Source organism: Salvia splendens, chromosome 13, assembly GCF_004379255.2.
Source record: "Salvia splendens isolate huo1 chromosome 13, SspV2, whole genome shotgun sequence".
In the NCBI taxonomy this organism is placed as follows: domain Eukaryota; kingdom Viridiplantae; phylum Streptophyta; class Magnoliopsida; order Lamiales; family Lamiaceae; genus Salvia; species Salvia splendens.
The window spans coordinates 22,877,961-22,899,779 of NC_056044.1; the positions used below are offsets into that span (position 1 = coordinate 22,877,961).

The following is a 21,819-nucleotide window of genomic DNA, read 5'->3' on the forward strand; positions in this document are numbered from 1 at the left end:
TTTTTTTTTATTTTATGTACGTAAAATCAATTTTACAAGACAAAAGAAAATATAGCGAACGACCATATGCAGCTGCTGCATTCACTTTCACTATAATGTCTGGTTTTGTCATTTTAATATACTCTCTCTCTCGGTTGTGAGATTTTTGAAATAACACTAATTTTAGTACTGAAATAGTAGTAATTGTACTAATTTTAATACACAATTAGTAAAAAATAAAGCTCACTTCTCTATAAGAAATTATCACAAATAGAAGAGAAAGCATTCATTTGTATTAAATGATGAGTGAATATAAGAAATGAATGAGTATTTGCGTCCTTAATACACATAAAGAATAGAGTACTAAAATTGTATTGAAATCAATGAAATTATTTGTAAAATACTCTTTATATAATTAATTGCACAATGAAGAAGGATGGATGAGAGTTTTACTTTGACAAGGTAGTCGCAATATGCAGTACTTTCGTATTGGTAGACAATTCCTAATTCGAATATTCCAACTGTTTATAAAACCAAGTATTGAGTAGGTATTATATTTACCATTGCTAGCATATAGTCTATATATGTATTTTTGTTTAGTATATCTCATAATTAAAATTAAGATAACCATGCATGTTATAATTTGAATTACACTCTTTTACAAAAGTGTACAACATGCTATGATATGCACTTGAAAGTATATAAAAATATAGACTAAAACTTAGAAACAAACAACAATAAATTCATTTCGAAGTTGAAGCATAAGCAAATATCAATACACAATACACAATTTCCCTATTTCTTTTCACTCGAGCTCCCAAACTTAATAAGTGAAAAAATAAATTCTTATTTCACAGATGATAAATTAAGTATTTCAATTTTAAAACAAACATAGAAAATGGCTACAAGGTAGCTCATGGAATGGGTTTAAAGGGTGGGAATTTTGGGAAATATCCAAATTTGGGGTGGCCATAGCTCTTTGGAGGAAACTTAGAGAATGGAGGGCAAGGCTTTTTATAGAATGGTGGGAGTGGAAATAGTGGAGGCAGCGGCTTATAGATAGGCACAGACGGCTTCACCACCGGCGGCTTGTGAAATGGATGTGGGATCGGCTTCGTAGGTGGCTTGTAGATGGGGACATGTGGCGGAAGATGCTTAACAGGTGGTTTGGGATTGTAAATTGGAACAGATGGAGGAAGCGGCTTAACAACTGGTATCTTGGGCTTGGGCTTGTAAATGGGGACTGATGGTGGATGTGGCTTAACAACCGGCAGCTTGGGCTTGGGCTTGTAAATTGGAACAGATGGCGGAAGCGGCTTAACAACTGGTATCTTGGGCTTGGGCTTGGGCTTGTAAACTGGGACAGATGGCGGATGCGGCTTAACAACCGGCAGCTTGGGCTTGGGCTTGTAAACTGGAACAGATGGCGGAAGCGGCTTAACAACTGGTATCTTGGGCTTGTAAACTGGGACAGATGGCGGATGCGGCTTAACAACCGGCAGCTTGGGCTTGGGCTTGTAAACTGGAACAGATGGCGGAAGCGGCTTAACAACTGGTATCTTGGGCTTGGGCTTGTAAATGGGGACTGATGGTGGATGTGGCTTAACAACCGGCAGCTTGGGCTTGGGCTTGTAAACTGGAACAGATGGCGGAAGCGGCTTAACAACTGGTATCTTGGGCTTGGGCTTGTAAATGGGAACGGGTGGCGGAAGGGTCTTAACAATTGGGTGCGGAATGGTGATTTTGGGCCAGACTTTTTTCCAATGGTGCTTTTTGAGGGGTGGAATAGTAATTTGGGGCCAATGTTTTTTCCATGAGTAGGTTTTAGGTAGAGGTGGGTACTCGAAAAATGGCCACAAGAATTTGGAGGTGCACAAGGCGGTGGAGAAGGTGAGGGCTTCTTTGGGGGTAAATGTGACTTTTCCATCGATTTGGGATTTGAATACGATTTGGGTGGCCCCCACGCCGGGGCACGGGGTGGCGGCGCTGTGGAGTTGGGCGAAGCAGTGTTTGTTCTTGACGTCGACGATTATTTCCTTGGGGAGTGAGATTTTGAATTTGCCATCGGCGTCTAGCTCGCCCTTGCCGACTCTCTTGATCTCTTTCTCGACCTTACAATCGATTGTTACATGAAGACCTAAATACATTATTGCATAGAGTTATGATCATGATTCATGCATGTTTCTATATGTTTATGATGTAATAAAAAAACCAACCTGAAAAGGCGTGGGCAGTTTTGAAGTTGTTTAGTTCGCAATCAGCGCATTGTGCAGATCCAGCAATCTCAAAAGCTGCATTGCAGAAGGTGAGCAAACACAGCAACAGAAAAACTAAACTAAGGGAAAGGGAGTGAAGCCTCATTGGAAAACAGAGAAGATAGATTGAGAAAATGCACGGAAATGTTGTTCTATATATAGTGCTTTCTGGGCAGAGCCATCTTAAATGATCCTATCACATAAGGTTTGGCAATATCCCAATAATGCATCACACATTTTTATTTTATTTTATTTTATTACTACTATTTTACTAATTTTCGGTCTTGTGCTCATGGAAATTAATAGTGTGTGACAATTTAAAATTGTCTACAAAATGGAATTAGTAGTATAAATTAATAAAATGCATCTTGAAACGTAAAAGACATATATATATATATATATATATATATATATATATATATATATATATCTATATATATATATATATATATATATTATGTTACATATAGAAGGCAATTTATTTTACTGAATGAAATCCTATTGTACGTTCTATCCGTAAACTGTGGTCTTTGAATATGGTAGTGGAAATCCCGTGCCATTCTTTAAGAAAACAATTCACTTAAATTTCTTGAGCGACGCAACTGCAAATTTACTTGTACCTCTAAAAAGAACTACGTGTGTATTTCTTATAAAGTTTCTAAGATAAACTTAACATGAATAGCCTCAAATTAACAATTTTTGGCGAACAATACAAAATGTATGTATATTAATCTTACGTTAATTATTAAAACTTGAAAGTTAGTCAGTGTCCTACTGAATATAGATGAAATGGGGGTAACTTAATTTTGTCAAATGTTGATTATTATGATTCAATAATTATAATAGTACTATACAATATATATTTATGTTGAATAATCAAGCAAGTAGTGTAGGGGTCATCGCAGTCGTAACTCGGCTTTAATTGATTCCGCACACATTTACGGTTGAGACCGTGAGAGAGCCATTTGACACAAATAAATAAACCAATTAATAAATTCACAATCCTAACAATATCATATAGGAGTATTATTTTTCACCGATATATTAAATTATTAATAAATGCTTTTGTACTTAGATACTTATTTTTGTAATATGGAGTCCAATTGGGAGTTCGAACGTGGAACAATTTATTGGGCAATTAATCACCTTATTGCACGTTAAATAATGTGAATTGGCTGAAAATGATTTTTCAACTAATTAAGCGTGCTTTAATTTGGGTAAATGCTCTTCATAAATCGCACATGCATCTAGTTATATCGGCCCTCAACTTTCATAACTTTCACAACCATTATATTACAAAAATTAAAATTTTGAGCCGATAAAAGAGAGTTATTTGTTTGAAAATTCCTACAAAATTGATAGAACCTTATTCTATCGGGATTGAGCACGCACATTTGAAACGAGAATAAAAGGAAGATAAACCCTAGTTGAGGTGCTAGGGGACGATTTCCGCCAGAACCGGGAATGAGAATAAGTTTATACTTTATTTCTCAATGAATGAAAATGCGATAGAATTCTATTATATAGAATTCTAAACCCTAACATATGTCTTGCTATTAAAGAAACATAATTAAAATAAAAGATTACAAAAGATATGGAGAATAAATAAAGATAACTAACTAAAATAGAAGATATGCTAAATAAACAAAATCAAGAAGATATGTTGGACGAGATATGCTTGAAGAGATTCACAAGATCGAGGACCCTATCAACTCTCCCGCCGTTGAAAACCACCTTGCCCTCAAGGTGGGTGATGAAATAAGAGCACGAGTGTCTCGTCCAAGGTGAAAGTACTCTCAAAATCTCCAGGGTCAAAAATACGAACTCCTTTCATCGCACCAAGTAGGACACTAATTCTCTTCCGTCATAGCTATCATTGTACCCAATAAGGATCTCCTTCCAACCGAATTGCTTGACAATTGTTGCATCAATGAAGTAACCATCCACAATCGTCTCTGGATAATCATCGAAAACGTTCTCTGATCCATCCTTTGTGCTAGCCACCTCTCTCACCAATGCATCAACTCCTTTAAGAGCTACTAACTTCCTTATAAAACCACGAGAATCGCTCCAATAAGAACATGAGTGACTCCTTCTCAAGGTGGATGTACTCTCAAAATCTCATGGGTCGAAAACACACACTCCTCTCATCTCATCATTCCACCGAGAATGTAATAAGCTCCGCAAATATAACGAGTCAATTTTTACCAATAAATCAGATTTGGTGAAGTATAAAGCACTAGAATGAGCATCAACCACACTAAATTCATCGAAGTCTAGATAATACATATCATGTACCTTAAACAACCGAAACTTGAAGAATATCCCCCATCTGTTTGAAACTGCTACACACCAAACATATTCCTTCCCATGTTCATCCTCATGAAGCTTATATTCACTTGTTTCTTCCAAATAAATCGTGTAGTAAGATGGATCATATCGCCGACGAACAACATTCGAAACATCTATGGAATAGTCGTCGGGGTCTGCCATGCAATTTCGAAGCATCTTGAAAGATGAGGCGGAGTCGACTGTTCGGCAGGGCAGTCCCGTATTCCCTGTGTGTAAAATCTCCGCAATAAGCGTCGGGCTCTCAACCTCAAGATTCAACAACGATGTGTGAATCTTCTTCGTCGACTCCTCACAATTGCCCCAGGCATTCTTCACGTCGGCCACCCTACTAGAGTTCAATATGCAATCTTTGTCAACAAGGACATCATTATCAACCAATTCCACCTCTTGTGCGACCTCCTCATTTTGCTGCGGTGACGGGCAATTGGGCTCCCGGTTCACGACTGGGAACGCCGTTGTGTGGCTGGGTTGCCGCTGGTCTAATTTGTTGGCGATAGCGAAAGTTTCTTGGAGTGTGCTAGGCCGTCGCATGAGTACTACCTGTTTCAGCGGAAATTTGAGGCACGCAATGAACAAAGAAGATAGCGTCGAATCCTCAATGTGCGGAGCCTTTTGTAGCAATGATTCGAACGATGTTTGATAGGCTTCGACCGTAGAAGTTTGCAGTAGAGTAGCCAATCGACCGACATAGTCGCATAATCAGGATCGAATCGCTGCTTTACGGCTAACAAGAACTCTTCCCAGCCCTTACCTTTGTTATTTTCCTCCCAATACTCCATCCAATCTGATGCTGGTTCATCGAATAAATATTTTATAAGATGAAGGCAATCGTCCAACGGTGTGTAGTGGTGATTATAGTATTGTTGGATCTTACCGATCCAATCCAAGGCATCCTCTCCGTCGAAACGTGGTGGTTCCAAACGGAGGCGTGGCAGGGTGAAAGGCTGGACACCTATTGGTGTTTGTGTGACTGAAGGTGGTAACGACCAACTGCGCATAGGCGTCACGTCTGGCTGCTGGTCCGATGGCTTTTTTGCGCTTGCGATGGTGACAGTGGCCGAGAGCTTGGCAAGGATTTCCTCAATTTTTCTGGTCGTCGCCATAGAAGGTTGAGGGAAGAAAATAGCGTGAGTTTTTTTAGAGTGATTGAGGGATGGAGGAAGAGTAATCAATGGAAGCACCAATTGATAGAACCTTATTCTATCGGGATTGAGCACGCACGTTTGAAACGAGAATAAAAGGAAGATAAACCCTAGTTGAGGTGCTAGGGGGCGATTTCCGCCAGAATCGGGAATGAGAATAAGTTTATACTTTATTTCTCAATGAATGAAAATACGATAGAATTCTATTATATAGAATTCTAAACCCTAACATATGTCTTGCTAATCAAGAAACATAATTAAAATAACCGATTACAAAAGATATGGAGAATAAATAAAGATAACTAACTAAAATAGAAGATATGCTAAATAAACAAAATCAAGAAGATATGTTGGACGAGATATGCTTGACGAGATTCACAAGATCGAGGACCCTATCAAAAATCCAACTCCTGCGACACGAAGTAATAATTAGATATTGTGTATATTCTAGTAGTATCAAAAAATGAGAAGTTGATAAATAATCGATGTAAGCAAAAAATTATGATAAAATAACATCATATACATGACATGATGCTCAAGGATAAATATATCACCATCCTAAACATATCCTCAAACCCTTATTATTGTCTTAAAGCATTTATATCCTTATCATTTGATTTGTACATTTCAATAAATTGGTATGTGTGGAACTCTTAAACAAACTAACATGTCAATTTGGAGTGCGATATTAAATTGACCAAAAATGTAGATGAGATTTTCTTTATTTCATTTTGAAACATTAGGATACTTTAGTATTATCTCGTTTTTAGTTGCAAATGCAATAATGAGCAACCCTTTGTGGATGGAGTTTTTAGGTAAGGTAGTGAATACAAAATTATTTGGTTAAATAATCAAGAAAAAAAATCAACAAAACAAAACTATTCAATACACTCTCTCTGTACTATTAAAAATGAAACGTTTTCTTTTTTAGGTTGTCCCATTAAAAATGAAACGTTTCCTAAAATAAAAATAACTTTATTTCTACTTTTCTCTCTCTTACTTTACTCTCTCTTTTTTAACTCACAAAACAACACGACATAAAATCCCGCATCAAAAAGCAAACGTTTCATATTTATTGGGACGGAGGGAGTATATAGTTAATAAAACTTTTCGAGATATAAATATTTGGAGGATGTATATTGGGGTAGTGATGTATTCTGAGGGAGGAAATTGAAAAAAAGTATCAATGTAAAAGTGAAACATATATAGGATGTACAAAATGACTAGACCATAAACAAAGTCGGTCCTTGTAAAAGCATGTCACAATAATTGATGTATACTTGTAGACCAAAGTCCAAACCTTAAATTTGTAGCCGTTTTTTGGTCAACTAGTAGTTGTACTTGTAAGTGATTGTCATAGCCAACTAGCTAGCAACAAGAGTTGAGGCTGTCACTGTAATTTACTACACTAATAAACAAATATTTTGCCCCCTATTTCTCTTTCAATCCCAGCACACAACCTTAAATTCTCTAACTCAAACTTATTATATCTGCATTATCATTTATAAAGTGCCGCACCACATAAAATGTTAAGCTTCAATGAAAAGTGCAACTTTATTTTGTGAAGCTGTCAAATAATTAAGGCATGCGCTGATAATGTCATATTTATTCCTAAGCCAAATTCACAAAGTTCCAAACCTTGAGTTATGTATGCGCTGCATGACATGTCATAAATGAAACACAGACTCAGTATCTGATTTAATTAGTTTATTCCATAACTAAGAATTATGGGAATACTTACGGCATTGATTAACTACATAATATTGAATTTTATGAATGTTGTTTAATTGGGTAAATTCATCTCGATGCTTGATTTCGGGAGAATACCAAATAAGATTAATAGTGACATTTGAGTAAAATTGATCTTAGCGAATTTAATAGAGCACCCCTTAGGATATACCTTAATCAAATGTCTCGGTAGAGAGTGAATTCTGCAAAATATAACTGGACATATTCTGAGAAAGGTCTCACATGGAGCAAATTCAGTAAATTATACTGAGACGCGACGTATGCCTCTACAAGATCCTAATATTCTACACTATATATCGGCTCGTTCATTTAAAACATTATATCTGTGATTAAATATATATTATGTTTGGTTCATGGTATTAAATATATATATGGGCTCAACAAAACTTAACACGGTTATACTTCGTCTATGAGCCATAAGGGCACTTCCACAAACAAGATGGTGGAATTTTCAAACATTTTGCGGCACTAATAGGTGTCTCAAAAGAGGGCAAAGTGGCAAATTTTAGATACGTACATAAAATGCACTAATATTCTGCCTATTCTACATAGACGCTTAAAGAAATGTCACAGTAAAAAGGCTTCGTCAATATAGATGCAATCATCTACGAGATACTAACAAGCTTATAGGCCCAATATTCGACTTCTTCTATAGAGACACTTACAAACGTCGCAGGTGGCGAATTTTTCAAACATCGGTTCAGACACTAATATTTAGAGTTGGTTGTATAACTAGTGGGATTTTAACAGAAATCTAAGAAACATAATGTCAACTTCTGGTTCTGGGAACTCTAAGCCACCACTAAGTTTCAGGCATTCAGTAAATATGATGAAATACCAATCTACACTTATTTCCATGTCCATGCCTTATAACTGTTTGCATATAACAACTCCAAGAAGTGAAGAAACACAAATCAATTAAATTCGATATACACAGCTCTACAAGCTTTTTATTCTGCAGAAAACGAGTAAATGTATACAAATAGCATCAAGAAACAAAAATAATAATAATCCAACATCATCAACCGTGAAATTAATCGTAGTACAACATGGTTCCCTCAAACCTGCCACAATTGAAATTTTCTCCTGACTCTGAATTCCAGGAGTACTATATACTCTTCAATGCAATTAAATTAATGGCATGCTTCCTAGTCAGCTCTAGACTGGCCAGCTCGTGAAGACAAAATAATTCCCACAATAAGACCATAGAGTGCCAACGCTTCAGCGAAAATAAGAATAAGGATCATTCCCACAAATAACTTTGGTTGCTGTGCATTGGCCCTGCAAATAACATTGCATGCTTGCTATGAGAAAGACAGAAGAATAAACTTCTATAATCCAAGTGCCCAGTTCTAAGACTGTGTACATTATTATGAATAAGAAGCTAATGAAAGTACTATCATATCTACAGAGGTATTGTAGGAACGTAGTATGGCAAGTAATTTCTATATACAATAGGTTTTGCTTCCGTAAGGTCTATCAACAAAATATAGACATGTTGATTCCATAGCCTAAAAAATAGACATGTCATTTGTTCCTTCCACAACTCAGCTTGACAGATAAACGAGGGTTTGTTCCATGAATAAGATACAGCACATAATCAGGAAAGTGCTCATACTACGACATAACATTTTTCAAGTCACGTGTTGACAACCATAAAGAGCTCCACAGTTAGTTTCGAACTGGAAAATTCTTAGATATTTAATTTGCTGAAAAGGAGTAGCTACTGTAAAGTAACTAATAAATGCGAATTACAGAAGATAAATTATTTGATGCATAATCTACTTCCATCCCTTATTATCAAACTCAAGACCATATTAAAAGAATGGTAGAAGAAAAACAGTTAAATCAATTCAACCAGACATGTTAATGCAAAAACAAAGGCAATCGACTACATTATGTCCACCAAAAGAATTCATAATCACTACAGCTCAGAGGTAATAAGATATCCATACCTAACACCAGCATCACCAACAATGCCGATAGCCATTCCAGCAGCAAGGCCAGCTAGGCCACAGGCAAGACCAGAAGAAAGATGGGCATAACCATCAAAAAGGTAGTAGGACTTGGCTTTAGGGTTGATACCTGTGCTGATAATGACAGCAATAATCAAACCGTATATACCCAAAACACCAGCCATGACCACTGGCACAATCGATTTCATGACGAGCTCTGGCCTCATCACTCCCATTGATGCCACACCTACACCACTCTTAGCTGTCCCATAGGCAGCACCCATACCTATAACAACAACTTCATTACTTCAGATCCCCACCGAATAGGCCAACAACAAATCAATCTAATGGTAGTACAATAGAATATACGACAATCCAAAACACAATCTAATGCATGGAAACAAGATTTTATAAGAGAATCTGAAATTGTATCAAGGAAGAACCAAATATAAATATTGTTGGGAAATTGAAAAATTGAGCTAAAGTCGAACAGAAACAATACATCAAGAAGTATGAAATCTGGACAATTACTCAGCCAACAGAAAATGAATCCCAACCAACAGTGATCCAGATTCCAGATGGACCAGATCAGTGTGCAAAATGTAAATAAGAGCTTCATTAGTTTTCAGTAAAAAGAGAAAATTGTTACTTAAGCAATTGGAATGAAGACAGTTAATAAGAACATGAGATCCATAAAAGTATATAGAGGAGGCAGCATAACAAACTGACACAATCCATAATCTCTAGTGAATGGAAGAAAACTAAATCCTTCCAATAAATTCTAACAAAATTAGAATGAAAAGTGAGAAATATTAGATGCGATAAGAATTTACAAGAGAAGACGAGGGCAGCAGCAGCGCCAAGGAATCCGAAGAATGGAGCAGTTTCATCGCCACTGAATGTGGAAGACATAATTGCAGTCGGAAGTAGACCTGAATTAAAAGAATCTGAGGAAAACTGTATCACTAGGGTTGGGAGCTTAGATCTGTTGATCTGTGTCCAGTGTAATGTGAAATCTCTCAATGTGCGTGTGATTGGTGTTGAGACAGCTTATAAAAATATGGTTGAGCATAGAATGCAACACGTGGCTTCTTCAACTTTAGATTCTTTTTTTCCTTTTATGGGCCGGGTCAGATTATCAGTTTTCAGGCCTATTTAAGTACTAATTTTTAAACCCATTAATTGTTGATATCTGGTGGTGAAGTCTATGCATTGCTGGCCAATGTTAGGATTAATACATGATTGGGACTATAGTATTCTCTTTTTTTTTTTGCGAAATGGTTATTAATAGTGGTAATTAATTTATTTCGAATGTAACAATGTTATATATTTCGAATGTCTCAATTGTATAAATACTGAATTTACTCTGTGATGTGGGTAATATTAAAGCACTTCGCAATTATCTGGTGGATTAAGTATGGTGACCAACATTTGCAATTGCTTATTTTATTTCTATTTATTTTTTGTAATTGTTATTTTCGGTTTTTCACGTAGGGGGTATTGCCATTTTCATGTAATTTGTCTTCCCATGGTTCTACAATCAATATATGAAATAAATATTGATTAAAAATTAAGAAATGTTAATGAATGGTGAAGAGAGTGGATAAGGAATAATGTTAGGGCAGGGATCAGGATTCAGGAAAAAAGTCTTATTGCTGATGCCGATAAAAATTGTGCGAGTTCACAATTGACAGTGAAATAATCATTACAAAAACCCACGACCACCTTTGTCAAGTTCATTCTAAGTCTGTATAAATTGTTAAAAAAGAAAAGGAAACTCATGCTACAATACCGAAGGTTAAGTCCTATCTATACTATTCTCTTTTACTTAACCTCTTCTAGATTTTCCTTGTGTGTCGAACCAATAGCTGCTCGTCTACTTCTTCTTTGATTTGTTCGCCTGAGCTTGGGTATACGCAGTACCCTATGCATAACTGATACAGATAAATTGTCACACACCGCCAAGCTTGCCTTGGTTGGATCAATACAGTGCTTGGCAAAAAACAAATAGTTTGAAGAGTCGTGTTTTCAAGCGTATGTAGAAAGAACTAAGAAGCAAACCTGCAGCCACTCATCCATATTGCCATCAGTTGTCCCAGTTCCAACTTCGACCTTTGCAACCCTCTTGGTTTTCTAGACGTCATAAGGGTTTCCACAATCAAGATATTGCAGTACAAGAGCAGAAAGAATGATCACCTTCGAAAAATTCTGAATTTGGCCGCGTAGCCAGATGCCAAGAAGACCAAGGAGGGCTACAGCAAGACAAAACAAGAACACTGACTCAACACTCAGCAGGCCGCCTACTTCAGTAACCTCGATTGTTCCATTGTAGAAAGTGCTCTGGTAAGGATTCTGGTCGATCTCATAAACAATAGTTCCAATAAGATCATATTCCAAGACAAAGAAAAAGGATCAACAATTCAAAGCAAATTGATACAAAGGGATATATAGATCAGGAAAGTTGAGCAGTATATTTCTACAGTTTTTAAATGGTTACCTATAAGAACTTGCTAACAACAAAAATGTACGGGAAAGTTGCTTGAGCTGACAGTGGTACAGATGATTGTTAAATGCCTAGTAAAACGAAATGTATGGACACTATCAGAGATATCCAATATATCATTTCACCATGAATAGGATTCAATTCAAAAAGGAGCTGCTGAACCCAGATCCATAATCTCAGCAAAAAAATTATAGGAGTATTTGGTAAAAACCTTAAAATCATGCATAGCATAACAATAATCAACAGAAACAGAGTTTCAAAAGAAGGACTGCTTCAGTATAGTGTATGAGAGGATGAAACCAAGACTACATGAGTGACTGACTATTGTATCAGCCTTTTTGGAACACTATGCAAAAGGAGCAAAGCAACAATACATGCGACGAAAGATTTTGAATCAAGTAGCGGTGATCAAATGGAAGACAAACGCTGGCTTGGATTGCAATAACATTTATACTTGATTCTCCTGAAATTGCCGTAAAAATATAACAAACCTAAAATCATATGCTGCAGATCAACCAATTGACATGCAGCATAACTAATAATGATCTTAGGAAAAAACATCTGAAGACCATATGGCCACAGGGTATACCATAATACCATGATTCGACGCGTTTAGCTAAAACAGTACATTGGACAGAAAAAAAGAAACTTGGATAATAATTTAGCATAGGCTCACCTCCATTTCCAATTCCAACAAGAAGTTCACTTTCTTCTCCAGCTGCTATAGCTAAAAAATTAAAGTTACCAATCTCGGATACAATTCAAATACCACAGAAAGCCAACAATAGACTTGATAAACAACATTACAGATATAGGGAGAAGCTAACATTTTGAGGGGTTTTTGGGGAAAACACATATGGTTTCGACGCCTGCGGCTGGACTAAAGTTTCCTCCACTGAAATCTTGGACGTCATCGCCAACAATCCCGAGATCCCCTCCATCGTCATGGGAATCAACTTCCGCATCAGGATCTGGTTCGCATCATGCAACTGTTGAGACATAAACAGTGATAAGAACATAGAATTCATTTCCAGATTATACAAAATGTAACTGACAACATGGGGAAGTTTAGCAAGTTCCAATTTAAATTCAGAAATCAAATTAGAAATCAACTAGGAATAACAACAGATCAAATAGGTAGACAAAAATCCAACAACAAAGCCAGCAATAAATTACTAGGACTTTCAGAATAGAAATTCGAGTTTTATCATACTCCTATGAATTTCTATATGGCAGTCCAGAGCCACGAATTCACAAGCATGCATCCGAAAATGCTAAATAGTAAACATTAGTACTAGCATTTATCAAAATTCATAGGGCAGCAATCTAAAATAGATACACATTAAAACCAAAACTCGATCTGATCCAGTTCATCACTGGGTGAACCGGAATTCGTAGAAAAATCTTACATAAACCCTTGATTTCGAAAAGGTGCAGAATCAAGGACATGAAACTGACACAAGAAACCAAAATATAGATGTGCCCAATCAATCAATAATAAAACAAATGGCAGTTGAAATGAAATGGGTCAGGATCAGAGTGCTTACTTTGCAGAAAAGATGAGAAGAGTAGTAGAGACACGATCAGATAAACCCTAATTGTCATTTTCGACTTTTTCTTGTCCGAAACTAATGAGAACAGAGCTGTTTTGAGTGAAGCCAACTGAAATTGGACATGTAGTAACGGGGAAAAGAATTTTCAGCCAGAAAAGTAAATTGTTGAATGTGATACTACATTACTACTAGGAGGCAGAAATAGAAGAATTACGTAATTAGAAAGTATTTTAACATTATGTACTATACTCCACAATATAAGTAATTACGAAATATTAAATAGGATTATGTTAAGATGACAACCCTTTTTAAAGTGACAATGTACCACTAATCTCGTACGGCCATGTGGCACGTTATCCAGTCATATTCATTTAGTATGCGTTTAAAGATTGCATGATAGTAATAGGTGGATTGCTGTGTAAAATTAGTACTAAAATAAAAGAGATAGATAAATATAAAAAATAGTTGAACTGTTTAGTAGGAAATGAAACCTACTGTACTTCATTAAAAGAAAAAATGTACTTCATTAAAAGAAAAAAAACTACTCAATAGATAGAGACTAGCCAAAAAGTAAAAACAGAGCTATTTTTAATGTTTTTAATGGATAAATGTAGTTTTTCATTAACTTTGAATTTATAATAAAAATAAAAATTAGTATATTTTTTCAATAACTAGAGAATTGACATGGAACTACATGCATATTGTCACGTCTACATCACGTTAATTCTCAAAATTACAAAAGATTTTATTCTAAAATCTCAAAGTAGTTATTTTAATTAGTTCAAATAAAAAAAAAAAGAAAAATGATCAATGAGACAAAGACAATACCTATTTTTGCTGCAGTCTTTTACTTTTTTTGAGTCGTTTTGATGAATATTTGGATAGTATTATCATCTATGAAGAGTTTTATTCTGGTTTTGCGTAGTATATGTATGAAGTACTTGTTCTGCACTATATTTTGTAAAATTTTGATGTTTGCTTCCATCATCTAAAGATAGCTAAAATTGTTATTGCATGCGAGCATGTATGGACTATTTTGAGGGACAATTTGATATGAAAAATAAACAAAACATGTTAAATACATATTTTAGGTTATATGATTTCAAGATAGATGAGTTATCTATCCTATCAAACTGCTCTTGAATCTATGCATTCGTATCAGAAAGCTGAAGGAGGCCGATGTGTGCCTCAATTTTGAAACTGTATATTCAGTTTATTTGCCTATTGTTTGGGAACTTCTCTATATGTGTATATATGGAACTTGTGGCTGAAGAATAACTGGAATCATATACTTGCTTTATTTAAGAACCTAATTTCAATATCCTTTTTCTTGATTAGATGCAGGAATCCATATTGAGTAAACTGTAATTCATCATAAAGCAGATATGCTGAAGTCTCCTTGTAAAGCAACTCTTGCCTTTTTCCTCTCCTATATGTCACTTCCACATTCTTGAAGCAGAGCACAATACAGAGGAGAAAGAAATGGCTTGGAACAACATGAGGAAACGAGGCCCGGAGTGGAAACACGGCTGGACAGGGCAAGCCTTGTCGTCCATCTCCGCGCCTCCTCTTCCTCTGGTCACAGTTTTCGCCATCGTCGTCTTCTTGTTATCGCTCTCTCAGTACGCAACGTACAGGGAGTTAATGCATTATGCTATGTTCAATTTCAAGATTTTAATGTTTGTGGCTCCTGTTTTGCTCGTGTTTTTGTTGCGTTCGAGCCTGCTTAGCAGTGTAGGGGGTATCAGGTTCCGGGAGGCGGGCACATTCCCATGGGGCGTGGCGCTCGTGCTGGTGGCGCTGCTCCTGCTGCTGTCTTACCAGTCTTCAGTTCAGTCTAGATGGTTCCGTTTTGGGAGTTCCGATTAGTCTACCTTCAACAAAATCACCTTTCTCTTCTAACTCCAAATCAATATTATCATATTTATAGTTTCGTTGGTATATATGGGTTTGAATTTAGAACTTAGCTCATATAAAAATGTCTAGGATTTCTCCTTGTAACCTTTTTCCTTTTTAATAGTTGGAGAGACTGTTTTTTCCATATGGCTTGGGTAACTTTTTTATTGTTAGTGACAATTTTTTTGAAAGCGGTTGAGATGAGATATTTCATGCTACTGATGTGGCCGAGATTAGTAGTATTATAAATTTATTGATTAGACAATTGTAGACGTAATTCTAAGTTTGGTAAAATACAAATCTATCTATTATACTATGCCAGAGTCTGACTCGTGAGTATGGGTACAATTAGAAAGATATGACCTTTTTTGTTTAAAATGTGTTATATATGGAAATTAATTTTACTATGTTATCTTTATTAGTAGTTATGAAAATACTGAATTGTTAAATTATTATTACTGTACTCCGTTACTATCTTATCTTTACTAACTATCCAATATTTTACATATTGTTCCTAGACAGAGACAGGATACAAATGTACAATCAAATATAGTACTCCTCCGTATTAAAATATCTTAGTTTCTCAAAGTTATGTTTGTTTTTAATTTATAAGTACTATCCAATAAGAAGAACTTAAAAATGCAGAATGTTTACAGTGAAAATTATGAACATTAAATTCTGAAAAAAATATGTAAATATCAAAATAAACGCAGCTATATTTCGTTTGATCATCATATGCTAAAGCCGCTAATTAAACCTTAGTAGATGTAGAAGGGTTAGGCTAAAAAGCTCGGTTTATAAAATACGAGTTGCAACTATGAACTTTACAACATTACTAGTACAAATTATCCGTGAAACATAATGAATATTGTGAAATGCGATAAGTTTAAGCCAAAAACTGCGAATTTATTCAAAAAAATAATACATTCAGTGTTAAAAATAAACCAAAAATACAGATTAAAGTTTTTATAGGGTGCACGGTTGAGTGTTGAATCTAATTTCACCTAAGAGCATCTCTAGTGGTCGGCTAGCGAGCGGCTTGCCGATTTTTGGCGCTCGCCGAACTATTGCAGCCGGCGAGCGCCAAATCGGCGAGAATCTCGGCGAGGTAACGCCGATTCCCTGGCGCTCACCGATTCTCTCGCCGATCGGCTCGCCGCTATTGCAGCCTCCCGATCAGCGAGGAACCGGCGAGCCAATTTTTTTTTTTGAAACACTATATATACGCGATTTGCGCGACATTTTCATTCGCACCACTTGTTTTAACGAGTACTCTCTCTATCTTAATTTCTGTACAAGATCAACAACGTGAAATGAGTAACGCGGGTGGTAGTAGTAGTGGTAGTGGTGGGGATGCTGAGGAGTACGAACGGCGTTTGAACGAACATTTGGATGCCTATACGTCCCGAGAGATAGACCGACTGCTACAACTGGCCTCGCAGCCGGCGGTTCCTCAACCTCGACCCGTTGTCCACCGCCGAGCAGTGATTGACCGGGATCACGTAGCTGCACATCAGCGGCTATACGAAGACTACTTCGCACCGGAGCCGCGGTTTAACGCCAACCTTTTCAGGCGCCGTTTTAGGATGAGCAGAGCCCTGTTTATGCGTATTGTCGACGCTTTGGAGCGTCGATATCTGTGTTTCCGCTTTAGGCACGATGTGGCTGGCAGACCCGGGCACACACCTATTCAAAAGTGCACTGCGGCAATCAGGCAGCTGGCCTACGGAGGCGCGGCAGACATGTGGGACGAGTACCTCCACATCGGCGAGACGAATGCCCTTGAATATATGAAGTATTTTTGTCAGGGCGTGGTTGAAATATTCGGTGAGCAGTACCTTCGAAGCCCAACCCCCGAAGACTGCCAGGAGCTGCTGCAGATGCACGGGGAGAATCATGGGTTCCCGGGTATGTTAGGCAGCATAGATTGTATGCATTGGGAGTGGAAGAACTGCCCTGCTGCCTGGAAAGGGTTCTACACGACCGGCTACAAGGGAAAGAATCCCACGATGATCCTCGAGGCCGTAGCTGATTACCGGCTGTGGATTTGGCATGCATATTTTGGGGTAGCCGGTCGTACATCTTCGTACCTTCTGCAGCGTACATCTTCTGATGGCACTCCTGCCCATATGTTATTCGAGACGTGTTGTCTCTGCAGATATAATATGGAGGGGTCCTCATGACCACATAATAGTCTTTGGCGAGCACTTGAAGATGATGTCATAGTTCACCTACACAACATTCACAATTCAAAACATTAACAATTTTAACTATAACAATTTTAACTAAACAACAAATATCAATTCACCTACGTCAATTCATCAATTAACTAAACAACATAAATCAATTTAACTACATCAATTCATCAGTTAACTAAATAACATACATCAATTTAACTACAAAACATTAACAATTTTAACTAAACAACATACATCAACCTAAACAATTTCAATAATTTATACCCTAACTAAACACCAACATCTCAACTATTAATCCACGATAATGCTATTCAAACAAGCCAATATGCTTAATAATAATTAAACAATTCAAACTAAACAATATACATCAATAATTTGTTACTAGGGTTTAGGTTTATAAGCCAAATAAAACCTAAATAAACCAAAAACCACATAAACCAAATCAATTTGCCCACTTTTTAAGCCATAACAACCATAGGGTTTAGGTTTATAATCAAATTTAAACTCTAGCTAAATATCAATATCTCAACTATCTTAACAATACACAAATTCACTTAAACCCTAACAATGCAACATCAATTTCAACTCAATTCACAACCCATTAAAAACCATAGCTAACTATCCAACAATTACTCTAATAATGTAAAAGATAAGCATACTAACCGAAAAAAATATACGAATTTGGGGAAAACAAGCACCGATTGATGAATGGAGGGCGAAATCACGGAGAGGAGGGCGAAATCGCGACGAGAGGGGCGCTGCTTTGGATGAGTTTTCGCGAAGTGTGTGGTTGGCGTTTATTCGCGATCTGGATGAGGCGGCTATATGATTCTGTGTAAACACGCCACTCGTGTTGGCGTCTTTACTCTCTAATTATAACACACCAACCTCGATGGCGTCTTTACCAAAAGACGCAATTCGTTTCGGCGTCTTATTTCCTAAACACGCCAACCTTAGAAGCGTTTTTCATTTAAACACACCAACTTGAGTAGCGTGTTTTATTTAAACTGTATTTGGAGAAAATACGGGTGGAATACGAAGACAGTATAAAACGTCATCCACGCTGGCGTCTTTACTCAAAGACACGCCATTACCATTGGCGTTTTTACTTATATACACGCCATTGGCATTGGTGTTTTCCCCATATGTGGAATAGATAACAAAATGGATACATTTTCGTTATTTTAAAGGCAAACTAGCCTAGCAATGCGATTTTCCCTTTTTACACTCTGTATTTGTGTTGTTCAATTACCGTGTGCTTATACAGCTGAATTTGAAAATGCAGGTATCGACTAGAATTGGTAGTTTGAGGATTATAAAAAATGTCCACATTAAATGTGGAAGTGCTGCAAAATGGTAGTGTTAATAACGGTGATTCGATCGAATTAGATGAGTATGATTTGTCTAGGTTTGTAGATCGTCCAAGGCTTTTGAATCTGGAGAGGCAGAGATGATGTGATGACAAGTCACTTAATGATTTTTCTGTGGGCTTCTCACCTCTTCCATCTTCAAGAGCCGATAACTTCAGTCGAGCTTTTGATAATCTCGATAGCCTGTATTCGCCTGGCAGAAGATCTGGTTGCAATACTCCCATGTCGCATTTTGGCTATGGGATGATGGCCTCTGATCCACACCCCATGATAGCCGAGGCGTGGGATGATTTGAGGAGAGCACTCGTTTACTTTCGCGGTCAGCCCGTCGGCACCATTGCTGCTTTGGATAGCTCTGATGAAAAACTCAACTATGATCAGGTGAAGGCCCCCAAAATTATCTAATTGTTGTTGAACTTGTTGGATCATACATACAAATGCTTGCTTTACTCTTGTTGATAGATCATAGATTCATAGCCATAGGTGCTACACTTGGGGGAATTGATGAGAATAAAGTGAACAAATTTCTCAAGTAACTACATTGAGGAGGTTTTGATAGGCTTTAGTCAAAAGTGTAGAGAAGGTCTAAGCTATATTTTAAGAGCTAACATTGGAAAATGCATATAACTTAGAATAGTTGACAAATACTTGTATGTGAGTGATATTTTTTTTGCTAATGCTTGGAGTCTCAAATTTTTTGGAAGCTATAACTGGTCACATGGTTCTTGAAGAATATAATGTAACTCATGTGTAGGTATTTGTGAGGAATTTTGTTCCAAGCGCACTAGCTTTCTTAATGAATGGTGAGCCTGAAGTGGTCAAGAATTTTCTTCTAAAGACCATTCGCCTTCAAGGGTGGGGGAAGAAAATTGACCGGTTCCAGTTGGGTGAAGGTGTTATGCCGGCTAGCTTTAAAGTACTACTGCACGATCCGGTCAGGAATACAGAGACGTTGATGGCAGATTTTGGTGAGACTGCAATAGGAAGGGTGGCTCCAGTTGACTCCGGCTTTTGGTGGATCATACTTCTACGAGCGTACACTAAATCCACTGGAGATACGTCCTTGGCCGATAAGCCCGAATGCCAGAAGGGCATACACCTCATACTGAGTTTATGCCTCTCAGAAGGATTCGACACCTTCCCCACTCTCCTCTGTGCTGATGGATGCTCGATGATTGATCGTAGGATGGTGAACATTGTGTTATCTTTTATTATTCATCTTCATGTTGCCTCCTCATTCTGTTTGTCTTTGACCAAATGCTAGGGTGTTTATGGTTACCCGATTGAGATACAAGCGCTGTTCTTCATGGCTCTGAGATGCGCGATGCTCTTGTTGAAGCACGACGGGCTAGGGAAGGAGCTTATAGAGCGAATAGTGAAGCGGCAGCATGCCTTGAGCTACCACATGAGGAACTACTTCTGGCTGGATTTGAATCAGCTCAATGACATATATAGGTACAAAACAGAGGAGTACTCCCACACAGCGGTGAACAAGTTCAACGTGATGCCTGATTCTCTGCCCGACTGGGTTATGGATTTCATGCCGTTACATGGAGGCTACTTCATAGGGAATATAGGGCGTTCGCATATGGACTTCCGCTGGTTCTGCTTGGGAAACTGCATCGCGATCCTTTCATCCTTAGCAACACAAGAGCAGTCATCTGCAATCATGGATCTCATTTGCTACCCTGCTATCGAGAATCACGAATGGCGGATTGTGACCGGATGCGATCCTAAAAACACGAGATGGAGCTACCACAATGGTGGATCATGGCCAGGTTTGAGACCTAGTTTCCCATTTAGTTCAGCTTAAATTAAATGTTTTTTCTAAGAAATGAGTTGAACTTGCAGTGCTGTTGTGGCTCGTCACTGCAGCGTGCATCAAGACAAGGCGTCCTCAGATCGCTAGGCGAGCCATCGAGCTGGCTGAGACTAGGTTGTCGAAAGATGGTTGGCCAGAGTATTACGACGGGAAGCAGGGGCGCTACATTGGGAAGCAAGCGAGGAAGCACCAGACGTGGTCCGTGGCCGGGTATTTGGTTGCCAAAATGCTGCTTGAAGATCCTTCGCATTTAGGTATGATCGCCATCAAGGAAGATAAGCTTTTTAAACCTGTGTTGAGACGATCTTCGTCGTGGACTGCTTGATGAAACATGAAGTAAAACCTACAAATATGTAATAGGAGTATTTGGTTGCTTTTATGGTAAGGCTATGGAAATTTCATATCTTCATCTATCTCAAACTTGCTAGATTTTTTATTGTTCATCTCGAATTTTTGTACTATGTTATTGTGTGGTGGTGATCCTTTGTCTCTTGAGTAGTACTAGTATTAAAGTAAAAATTAAGCAATGCAAATTACAATTTCTAGGAATTTTTATTTTACCTGAATTTGTAGCAGTTCTTAGAGTGTATCGTGATCATGAATGAGATTTGAAAGATATGTAGAAAATGTAAAAAAAAGAAAAACGAATCTTGTTGCATTGATTAAGAATAAAGGTATTTTATCGCTGTTCTACAACTTTTTCGTTGAATTTGTTCCATGCTTTCTTAATAATACTTCTAGACTAACTCCTACTCAAAGAATTATGACCTTGTTTGTATTTTTCGGTTGTTTAATTGCTCTTGTCCACTTTCTTGTATATCATAAATTCTGTGGAGAAAAACTGCAAATTAGAGTAATGTTTATTTAGTACTAGAACAAGCCTCATATTATGTCTTCAATCTTTGTTTAGGTGGTTCAAATATCATTACTATATCAATAGTAATGACCACATTTAGTGCGTTTTATTTTTTATGGTGTTAATGTATTGATTACAATTCAAAGAGAATGTAATGGGTAAATTGCCATTACTAAAAAAAGTCTACAA

At 37.3% G+C, this 21,819-nt stretch overlaps 4 protein-coding genes and 1 pseudogene across 8 annotated transcripts; 2 read left to right on the forward strand and 3 right to left on the reverse strand.

The window, feature by feature from the left end:
- Positions 1 to 700: 700 nt before the first annotated feature.
- On the reverse strand, positions 701 to 2,344 carry LOC121760084 (extensin-like). 5 transcript variants are annotated; one of them, XM_042155687.1, is made up of 3 exons: positions 2,196 to 2,344; positions 1,653 to 2,116; positions 701 to 1,430 (listed from the first exon to the last, which is right to left on the reverse strand). In XM_042155687.1, exons 1-3 carry the CDS (start codon positions 2,338 to 2,340, stop codon positions 894 to 896), a joined length of 1,146 nt encoding a protein of 381 aa, XP_042011621.1. In that variant the 5' UTR covers positions 2,341 to 2,344; the 3' UTR covers positions 701 to 893. The 5 variants fall into 5 exon arrangements, with proteins under 5 accessions (XP_042011621.1, XP_042011620.1, XP_042011623.1 ...); XM_042155686.1 differs by having other exon boundaries at positions 701 to 1,436; XM_042155689.1 differs by having other exon boundaries at positions 701 to 1,234; positions 1,463 to 2,116.
- A 6,051-nt stretch (positions 2,345 to 8,395) lies between these two features.
- On the reverse strand, positions 8,396 to 10,466 carry LOC121762780 (V-type proton ATPase 16 kDa proteolipid subunit). The gene is made up of 3 exons (XM_042158772.1): positions 10,266 to 10,466; positions 9,433 to 9,718; positions 8,396 to 8,758 (listed from the first exon to the last, which is right to left on the reverse strand). The coding sequence occupies exons 1-3, from the start codon at positions 10,342 to 10,344 to the stop codon at positions 8,626 to 8,628; spliced, it is 498 nt and encodes a 165-aa protein (XP_042014706.1). The 5' UTR covers positions 10,345 to 10,466; the 3' UTR covers positions 8,396 to 8,625.
- Positions 10,467 to 11,066: 600 nt separating this feature from the next.
- Positions 11,067 to 13,685, reverse strand: LOC121761349 (annotated as a pseudogene).
- Positions 13,686 to 14,970: 1,285 nt separating this feature from the next.
- LOC121760720 lies at positions 14,971 to 15,357 on the forward strand. Its single transcript, XM_042156349.1, has one exon. The coding sequence runs from the start codon at positions 14,971 to 14,973 to the stop codon at positions 15,355 to 15,357; it is 387 nt and encodes a 128-aa protein (XP_042012283.1).
- A 3,528-nt stretch (positions 15,358 to 18,885) lies between these two features.
- Positions 18,886 to 21,210, forward strand: LOC121761081 (probable alkaline/neutral invertase B). Its single transcript, XM_042156674.1, has 4 exons — positions 18,886 to 19,333; positions 19,707 to 20,141; positions 20,217 to 20,730; positions 20,804 to 21,210. Exons 1-4 carry the CDS (start codon positions 19,175 to 19,177, stop codon positions 21,097 to 21,099), a joined length of 1,404 nt encoding a protein of 467 aa, XP_042012608.1. The 5' UTR covers positions 18,886 to 19,174; the 3' UTR covers positions 21,100 to 21,210.
- The last annotated feature ends 609 nt before the right edge of the window (positions 21,211 to 21,819 follow it).